The sequence below is a fragment of the Ziziphus jujuba genome, chromosome 1, assembly GCF_031755915.1.
Source record: "Ziziphus jujuba cultivar Dongzao chromosome 1, ASM3175591v1".
In the NCBI taxonomy this organism is placed as follows: domain Eukaryota; kingdom Viridiplantae; phylum Streptophyta; class Magnoliopsida; order Rosales; family Rhamnaceae; genus Ziziphus; species Ziziphus jujuba.
The window spans coordinates 46,990,273-46,999,562 of record NC_083379.1 but is presented as its reverse complement, the minus strand read 5'-3'; the positions used below and the strand labels follow the sequence as shown (position 1 = coordinate 46,999,562).

General features: G+C 36.2%; 2 protein-coding genes across 3 annotated transcripts; one reads left to right on the top strand and one right to left on the bottom strand.

The window, feature by feature from the left end:
- Positions 1 to 412: 412 nt before the first annotated feature.
- LOC107435077 (aspartyl protease family protein At5g10770) lies at positions 413 to 2,962 on the bottom strand. Its single transcript, XM_025067778.3, has 2 exons — positions 2,410 to 2,962; positions 413 to 1,925 (listed from the first exon to the last, which is right to left on the bottom strand). The coding sequence occupies exons 1-2, from the start codon at positions 2,579 to 2,581 to the stop codon at positions 640 to 642; spliced, it is 1,458 nt and encodes a 485-aa protein (XP_024923546.1). The 5' UTR covers positions 2,582 to 2,962; the 3' UTR covers positions 413 to 639.
- Positions 2,963 to 5,848: 2,886 nt separating this feature from the next.
- Positions 5,849 to 8,896, top strand: LOC107406408 (uncharacterized). Of its 2 annotated transcripts, none has more exons than XM_016013527.3 (6): positions 5,849 to 6,159; positions 6,696 to 6,950; positions 7,061 to 7,234; positions 7,323 to 7,429; positions 7,651 to 7,973; positions 8,136 to 8,896. In XM_016013527.3, the coding sequence occupies exons 1-6, from the start codon at positions 6,016 to 6,018 to the stop codon at positions 8,744 to 8,746; spliced, it is 1,614 nt and encodes a 537-aa protein (XP_015869013.2). In that variant the 5' UTR covers positions 5,849 to 6,015; the 3' UTR covers positions 8,747 to 8,896. The 2 variants fall into 2 exon arrangements, with proteins under 2 accessions (XP_015869013.2, XP_015869020.2); XM_016013534.4 differs by having other exon boundaries at positions 5,850 to 6,159; positions 6,699 to 6,950.
- Positions 8,897 to 9,290: the final 394 nt, after the last annotated feature.

Here is a 9,290-nt window from a genome sequence, read left to right as displayed (position 1 = left end):
AACCTATAGGAGGTGAAATCTCTATTTTCCTTTAATTTATAATATATTGTAATCTTCGTAAAAATAAAATAAAATTGATATATATATGTACTGTTTTATTAGGTCCCCATTCTCCCGGCCCCATAAAAAATTATACCAACTCAACTTGACAAATTCTAAATAACCCTTATGATTGAAAACAAATAAATTTATTATTGATCCCAATTAATTTGATTTCAAAACCATCAAACCATCAAATAGATCATAACTTAAAAAAATTAACGTGTGCTAACTTTTTCTTGTTTCTGACAGATTTGGCTAATTTGGTACATTTTTTGGTAAATTGCTAATTTGGTACTTGCTTATGTATATATAGTGATCGCACACAAATTTTGCAGATAAAAAAATCAACATATATACAATCCAACTTGCCTTGGCAGCAGGAAAATGAAAGTAATTTTATTACACAAACAAAAAGTAGAAAATAAACACTCCCAATTGTTAAAACAATCACCGTTGTTATGTGATTTATGAACTGGGAACACAATGTTGCTTGAAAATATTCAATTTGTAGCCAAATGGATTGCTTGGCTTAATTTTTGCTTCCAATTACCAGAACATTCCTATATTATATATTCCTGTCCTGTCAATACCTTATAATTATTCGAAATTGCAAGGTTCTCCTGCAAATCCCAGCTTAGAATCTTTAATATCATAGATAACCCTTTGGTTCTTCTGCTGATAATTCCCAATAATACCAAACTCATTTTCAAAAGAAAGACTTGCCACAGCCAAACAAACTTGAGAAGCATCAGTTTTTACCATGTAAAAAATCCCAGTTACATCAACATTTAGCTCAGCGTTTCCATCAAAGTGCATAGTCACTGTAGGAATATTCACTTCTTGGTATCCACTGAGATTGAAACACGTGTCCAATATTGAAAACCCAGGTGCTGTAGGATACCCAGAGAACTGTTTCACAAACTCTGCCTTGAAAGCCTTGTAAATGGATGGAGCTAGCCTTGTAATAACAGTCCCAGAATCAATCAAAATTCCACCTTTATTTGCTGAAACACTACTACTTGAAGATTCTAAAGCCATCCCACCAACACTAATTCCAGTTAGATTGAGAAAATAGAAAGTTGGTAGTTCTGGGTTTGAAACCAATTTAGTGTAAGAAATTGGCGTCAAATTCTTATAAGCTGAAGAATCACCACCCATGACTAAAGAACCAGATGACCCTGTCTCAGTTGAAGGCAAACAATATGAGAAAATTCCTCCATATATAGAGGAAGTTTGAGAAACCACCGAGAGGTCACTTTTGGCCAAACCCATTAAACCTGAAGCTCCACCAAACAGACCTTTATTATCCCTGCCACATCCAAATACAAAATCCTTCACCGTAGGTGAAGAAGCTCCAAGATTGAGAGTCTCTCGGCCAAGATCACCACGAGTATAAGAGCCATCCCCATAGCTAACAGCATAGATACAGGTCGGAGGATTTCCACCACAATCACCAGAATTACCAGTGGCAAACCCCAGGGATTGACAGCTTGAAGAATTACAAGGAACCGATTGGTATGAAGGAGAAGAAGAGGGGTTGAATAGAGGCTCTTGTTGATTGTAACATAATCTGCATGGTTTGCATTGAATCCATGTCAAATCACTGCCAGTATCTACAATAACCGACATGTTCTTACCACCCAGTTCCACTGTCACAATGTAGTTTAGAGTTTGGAGTTTAACTCCGGAAGTTAATGGGATTTCGACTTTGGATTCATCAGCAGCTAAATGAACCCTGTTCCTCAATTGGGATTGCAGTGACCGAACATGTACATCATCCAGAATTAATCGTGTTTGAAGTTTCTTGTTCCAGTCTTTAATCTTCTTCCCGGAACAGTAATCTCTATGAGTCATTTCTAATATGGTTGTACCTTTTAACCTTCCTAAAAATAAAAATAAAAATGAAAAAAGAGAATGTTATACCTCAAGGGACTTAAAATATGTAACGGAAAATAATGTTCTCCAAAAATTTTGATAATATAGGGAATTGTACTATATTATTTCTCTGGTGGATTGCATTGACCAATTACAGTTGACCTCAAAGTTAATTATGCAAAATATGACCATTTTTATTAACGTAAGAAACGAAGTAAAGCCAAGAAAGCTTTATCAAAATGGTGGGGTTTTCTCCCTCAGCTCCTTTTGATGAAGAGTGTGGACCATATTAGTATGTTTACATAAAGCATTAAAGCAGGTTCATTTTTTCCTAAAAAGAAAAAGAACGTAGTTGTAGCTGATTAACAGATCCCAAAACTGAGAATAAAATAAAGCTGATAATTAGCCATGGTCATCTATTTATAGGACCAGCAAGATCACGAGCGTTTTTTTTCTTTTTCTTTTTCTTTTTTTTTCTTTTAATACACTCACTTGATTTCTGGGAGAGGCAACTTGGGGCTTCACCATTTTGCTTCCATTGAAATTCTTTGAGGCTAAGGACCACCTTCTTCTCCGAGAAACACTGAACCCCATTTGTTATACTGAGGAGGCAAAGAAGAAACAAGGAGAAAACCAACAACAAAACAGGTTTTGCATCCACCATTGTTGAGGATGATGAAGAAAGCTATGAGAGAAAAAGGATATTGCAAAGAAGAGAAAAAGAAAAAGATATATGGAGAAGAAGAAACCAACTGTGATTTTGTGCGCCTGTGAGAGAGAGTGCGTGCTTTTGGAGATTCTTGGGAGTTGGAGTTTGGTATGAGAACAAAAGAGGAGGGGCTGGCTTTAGGACCCCACCATTGCATGAGGAATTATTGGGGTTTCACGTGCACATTATAAACCGGGAAAGAAATTAAAAAAACATAAAAATAAAGAAAATAAGAGGCCTGTTTGGAAGTGGGACTGAGATGGGAATATGAAAGAACTTGTGATTAACAATGATTTTCATTGGTTCCATTGTGGTTTCAGAGATAAGGACTCACGCTTCAAGGAATCAGCTGTCATTCCTATAAAAAAACAGAATATGAGAAGGAGGCTAGTGATATACAGTGGAATAGAGGAACAAGCTACTATTTTCTACTTTTCTTTTTTCTTTTTTCAATGTATATGTATTTTTTTGTCAAATACACTTAAAATAAATTAATTGTGATTAACAATCAGTTAATTATTTTTTGAACTGTGACCCAATACAAAATTATTTACATAAACTTTATGAACTTGAGGATGTAATATAATAGAATTAGCCTTAATAAAAAAAATAGGAAAAAAAAAAAAAGAAGAATGCACGGTTTTGCTTTTTTTTTGGGTAATAGGTGAAGCATTCACGTTATGTTTCTTGGGTGCATATAATTATTATAATTATCTACTTTAGATACCAGACCATATAAAATCATAGCTTTCGTCCTCTTTAAGCCCATCTTTTGTGGTTTGTGGCAACTGGCAAGCATATATACTTATACAATTCAACCCTTACAGATTCTCACACAGTTTCTGGCTACAGTATTGTCATCTTACTAATATTATTTTTTAAATATTAATATTTGTATAATAATATCTAAGTCTGTAGCTCTGTACTGATAATTCCCGGTGAATTATCATCGATAAAATATTACCACCTTACTGTATTCAAAACCAAATCCGGAACTTTATTCAATCTGTAATAATAATAATAATAATAATAATAATTTTTAAAAAAAAAAGAACCTGTTGTTAAAATTCGTGGCCTATCTTGAAAGAAATCATCGGTTGGTTGGGAAAGTTTTCAATTAATAAAAGTTAAAAAAATGATGAAGGATTCTGCTGATCAACAGTACGAACGAAAATGCATTTTCTGTTCCCGAAAAACAGAAAAAACAAGAAAAAAAAAAAATCACAACATTTTGGTTACGTAAATGTTACGTGAGAATGACAGACTAAGCCATAAATTCCAATGGGCCTCCATGCCCCAGTGTGGGCCTAAACTATGTAATGGCGCTAGAGGCCCAGCACATGTACTCGACAGACTTGCCTTTCTGTTCATGGATGATGGATATCTCAAGTGGCTAGTGATTGGACAAATTTTGGGGTCAAAAAAAGAGGGAAAAGAACAAAAAAATAAAAAATCTAAAAGTTTTGGATATTTAATTCTTTATTCCACTCTGCCGTCTTCTTCTGCGTCAAGTGGAAAAATAATAATTATAAATGGTTAGGTAGTAGTCCAATGGCAAAGAGAGTATAATTCTCGAGAGGTTTTTATCAATCTAAATCTCTGTACATGTTTTAAAGGAGACCTACTTTCTGTTTCTATTTGTATTGATAATTAGTTTCGGTTCATACGTTAAAGGTATTGATATTGTTGGGTGTCAATTACAGCTCATAAAGCCATTGTGATCTGTGAACATCTTCTGGAGGCAACTTATTAATTTTTAAGACCCACAATTTAGATAGTTTTAAGTCCATAAGAAAATAACCATTAATGGACATCAGTTTTGAGAAAGTATGAGTTTGTAGTTTTATATTTGAAGCGTTTTCTATCATTAAATCACATGCCTCCAATATTTAAGTGGTGGAAAAATATAAACTGTAAAAAAGCATTGGGCCTCTAACTTTAAACTTTATTATTTGAACTCTAAGATACGAAAGTTAGAAACTTTGATAACTAAAATATGAGATATCCTAATGGGATAATACTAAGGTTAATTTGGGAATACAGTACAAATACATAATATACAAAGAATAGGAGCTAAAACTATCGCTATCTTTATGGCCTTTGTTTTATATGGTGGTTGTCCTTTCTAGTAAGAGACCCCAAAACATAAATAGAAATACGAACCGAATATGTGAAAACAAAATTATTTATAGAAATTAATCAACAGGTATTAATTCTGATGGAATTGAGATGATGTGTGAATTAATGATTGGAATGTGATAGCAATTAGAGAGTAAGACATATTGTCCTCGAGAGGAGTATAGAAATAGGACTTTACCAATCTAACCAACGATGGCTATATTCCCTTAATGGATAAAATTATCCGATTTTGAAAAGTAGGACTTTTTTTTAAATCCGTAATTTGACTCACCTCAATCTTGGATTTTATCCATAGAATAAAAATTGACAAGCATAGTTTTATCGGTTGGCTTGATAATTCATAAAGAAAGTGGACATTACTTCACGATATTGAAAAAGAAAAAGGAAAAGGTCAAAAATAAAAATTCTTTTTAACTTTTTTATATGAAATTAAATAATCCAAGAGATAATTAATATTCAATTGTGGTTCAAAAAGAAATTATATATTCAATTGTAGCTTTGATAAAATCCAATTTATAGCGAATTATACGCTATAAAAAGAAAAAGAAAAAGGAGGTCGACAAAATAAGACAAAATGCGGTGTGAGCGAAGTTTATCCACAAGGACACGTAGACCAATCCATTGAATTGTAGTCTTACGTGTCCAAACACTCCACGTACCGTCACCCCCCTCCCAACCAATCACAGAACTTTCTCGTTGCCCAGCCACCAAACAAGTAGAAAGTCAGAATCTTCGCGAACTGGGTCCCACCATGCATTTTTATCCAAACCAAACCAAATCCATCCCTGCACGTGCACGCACGTGACTTTCCCTTCCAGGCGTAAACTTCCAAATCCAAACCAGCGACGTCGTAGACTCGCGTCCAACCAAATCCGTGAGGACAAGTTTACCGCCCTCCATTAGGGACATCATTCCTAGGAACCAAGGGCAGTTCGGTACTTGTACCTCCGTCGTTGAGAAGCTTCGCTCTAGCTGCTCGAGTGTGAACACGTGGCGATTCTATAGGGCACGTGTCACGTGTAACCACACGTGATCGTCTCCACGCTCGGACTCGTTTCTTTTAAAAGAGGATAATAGACAGCTCAGCTTTTCATCTTCGTTTGTAGTCTTGCAGAGCTCCGAAAAAAAGGAAGGGAAGCTCAAAGCCGTTTTACGAAATTCGACAACTCGCCGATTTAGCTCAGTGACGCGGTCCCCGTTCCGAGTGTCTCGCGCCTGTTGATTCTCTGCTACTGAGTCGTCGGAGTCTTATGGTTCAGTTGATGAGTTTGGGGATGGTCGGGTCGGAGGCCAAGGATAACAAAACGATGGCGGTCAAGTTGGAGGTCGAGGAATCGCCGGAGATTAAACTCGGACCCCTTCAAAAGCGACCCAAGCTTGACTCTTTTTCTCAGGTTTAATTCCAGTTCTTGATTCTATTGACCGCAATTACAATTTTTAAAATTATTTTCCTTTCTGTTTGTTGTTAAATATTTTCTTTTGGCCTTCAAATTTTTATTTGAGCATGATTGACAACACGTTTGGTTTCTGAGAAAGCAGAGGAAAAGTTTATTATTGCTTTCGTTTTGAAAGGATATGACCAAAGCCGTTAACCGGTGAACTTGATTTTTTTAATTTATTTTTTATTTTTGGGAAAAAAATTCAATTTGTTTCGGTTTTATAGGGTTTCTCTGCAGCCAAACAGGGAATAATTCTTTCACAGCTCGACTTGATAGTGTTTGTTTGCTATTGTTAAAAGTATGATGGGCTTTTTCCTTTTAGATATTTCTTTGATCCCGTTACCTGAATTTTTGATTTATTTTGCATTTTCCTTTAATTTATCAAGCAGGGATTTTCTAGAGTTTGCATTTTATTGTTTTCTTGGACTTTCGTTATTTGTTTTGTAGTTAAGAGTTGATTAACAGATACTGATGACTTTGCTTTCTGCTAGCAGTTGAGTTCTGATGCTACGGCAGTCCTGCCAACAGAGTATAATCCACTTGATGAGCCAAGCCCGCTAGGCTTGCGTCTCAAAAAGAGTCCATCCCTTTTGGACTTGATCCAAATGAAGCTCTCTCGAGGGAATGCAGCGAAATTGGATACTCTAGGCAAGAAAAGTCACAAGGGAAGTGGTAATACAAGTGCTATGGACAAGCTTAAGGCTTCGAATTTCCCAGCCTCAATTCTACAGATAGGGAGTTGGGAGGTATATTGTAAATTCTTATGAGCTTAAATGTTCAAATTCAATTGATTATCTGCAATAAATTTTGTTTATTGTACATTGGGCTTGATGTCATGAACTGCTATTGATTGCAGTATAAGTCAAAGCATGAAGGAGATTTAGTGGCAAAATGTTACTTTGCAAAGCATAAACTTGTATGGGAAGTTCTTGATGGTAGTCTTAAGAACAAGATAGAAATTCAGTGGTCAGACATTGTGGCACTCAACGCAACCTATCCAGATGATGCTCCGGGGACTTTGAATGTTGTGGTAATTTACTCTCTCCTTTTGTCGTTGCCGGTATTGTTGTTATTATTGATCCAATTATGATGATATATCGGTTTCCTGCATGGTTTAGTTGGCTAGACAGCCCCTTTTCTTTAGGGAAACCAATCCACAACCCAGAAAACACACCTTATGGCAGGCAACATCGGATTTTACTGGAGGACAAGCTAGTATACACAGGTAATACTCTTGATCTAATTATCGGTAAAAGGGCTTTGACCCCAGTTTTTCACACAACCATTTGCTTCTTTCCTTGTAATAGTTGTCATAATATTTGAAGTTAAATATGATTTGATATGGCAGCTTCCAACTTATCAAGTATGCTAGTGGTTATGAATTTTCTATCATACTGTTTGAATTGTAATTATATGATGGTTATCTGATCCCTTTTACTGCCATAGGCGACATTTTCTGCAGTGTCCGCAAGGCTTATTGGGGAAGCATTTTGAAAAACTTGTTCAATGTGATCCTCGTATCAACTTTTTGAGTCAACAGCCAGAAATTGTGTTAGATTCACCATATTTTGAATCCAGAGTTACGACAATCAATGACCCAAATGAGTTTAGCCATGGATTTCATAAGAAAGGAGAAGATGGATCTGTTTTTCTTGGTTTGCAGGATGCTATATCACCATTGGCTGCTCAGTCATCCTCAAAGAATGAACAAGAGTTGTCTGGTAGAGCTCCTGAAAATTATTCCCAGGATATTCCTTCGCCTAGCTCAGGTAAAAATTTGAACCTGGGAATAAAAACAGTAATGGATATGGTTCATTGTTTATAGAATTAGGATGTTTGTTGAACCATCGAGGGGTCTTTTGTTTTCTTATCTCTTATCATAAACTCTACGCAGCATTTTTTTCTCCATCTAAACATGTTTCTTTCATTAGTTATGGATGCCCATGCGATTGAAGAAATCAAGAGCTTTGAAGCCGTGAACTCAAAGTTGCTCAGCAATTGGGATCAAATCAAAGTGCCTGGACTTCATCCCTCAGTGTCAATGAGTGATCTAGTGAACCACATTGGAAATTGCATTTCTGAAAAGATGACATCTGGCAATTCCCTGTTTGACGGAAAGCAGCAGCAGCAGCGTAAAGACATGCTGGAGGAGATTGCTCAGTACTTGTTTAATGACTCTCAGAATGCAATGGCCTCAGACGAGAAGTCCCTCATGTCAAGAGTCAATTCCCTTTGTTGCTTGCTGCAGAAAGATCCTTCCGTGGCACAAAACTTGCAAGGAAAAAACGATGACAGTTTAGGTGGAAATGGCACTGGAGAAACGAGCAAAAGTAATTTCAATTATGCATCAGGAAGCAAGGCTACACCGGGCTTTCCTTCGTCAATGAGGGAATCCAATGATGTTTCTGCTGATTGCAAGCAGGCTCAGGCCATGTCAAGGAAGGACTCATTTGGAGAGCTCCTTCTGACTCTTCCTAGGATAGCATCTCTACCACAGTTCTTCTTCAACTTGGCCCAAGATTCTGATAATCAAGCAAGATAGTAATCATCTTCAGCCACCAACCTTGACGAATCCTGTAAAAAGCATAGGTTCAGAAATCACGTATCCCTGTTTTGATCTGTGAATATATAACATGGTTGTAGTTTGTTACCAAATGAATGTAAAGCTCTGGGGAGTAAGAAGTTTATATCTCGGTTTAGAGTCGAAAAATGTTCGCAATTGGAAGCTCGTTTAGTGTATAGTGTCTTTAGTGCGTTTTATGCTACTAATACTATGCGTAAATATTCTAGCGTACCGTCTTTAACAAAGGAATAGAGCATTTTGCTTGATCCTATAAACTTTTATTGTGGGGGAATTCTTTTTACTTCAATCATTATGAACGCAAAGTGGCATTTAGAATAGTTAGCCTCAAGTTCGCCAAGCACCATCCAATGCGTACATTTCGTCATTATTGTTAATAACATATTTCCTGTATTGGTATTATTCGGGTGAACAATAGGAATGCATTTAGCATAGTCCATCATATGACATACTGATTTCAACAAATTACTTACTGAAGTCAAGAAACCATTCACATAGTGAAATT

Coding starts and splice junctions, on each gene's coding strand:
- LOC107435077 (XM_025067778.3), bottom strand. CDS start 2,581: ATGGTGGATGCAAAACCTGTTTTGTTGTTGGTTTTCTCCTTGTTTCTT. Junction 1,926..2,409: donor TTGCCTCTCCCAGAAATCAA/GTGAGTGTATTA, acceptor TTTTATTTTTAG/GAAGGTTAAAAGGTACAACC.
- LOC107406408 (XM_016013527.3), top strand. CDS start 6,016: ATGGTTCAGTTGATGAGTTTGGGGATGGTCGGGTCGGAGGCCAAGGAT. Junction 7,235..7,322: donor CGGGGACTTTGAATGTTGTG/GTAATTTACTCT, acceptor TGCATGGTTTAG/TTGGCTAGACAGCCCCTTTT. Junction 7,974..8,135: donor TATTCCTTCGCCTAGCTCAG/GTAAAAATTTGA, acceptor TTCTTTCATTAG/TTATGGATGCCCATGCGATT.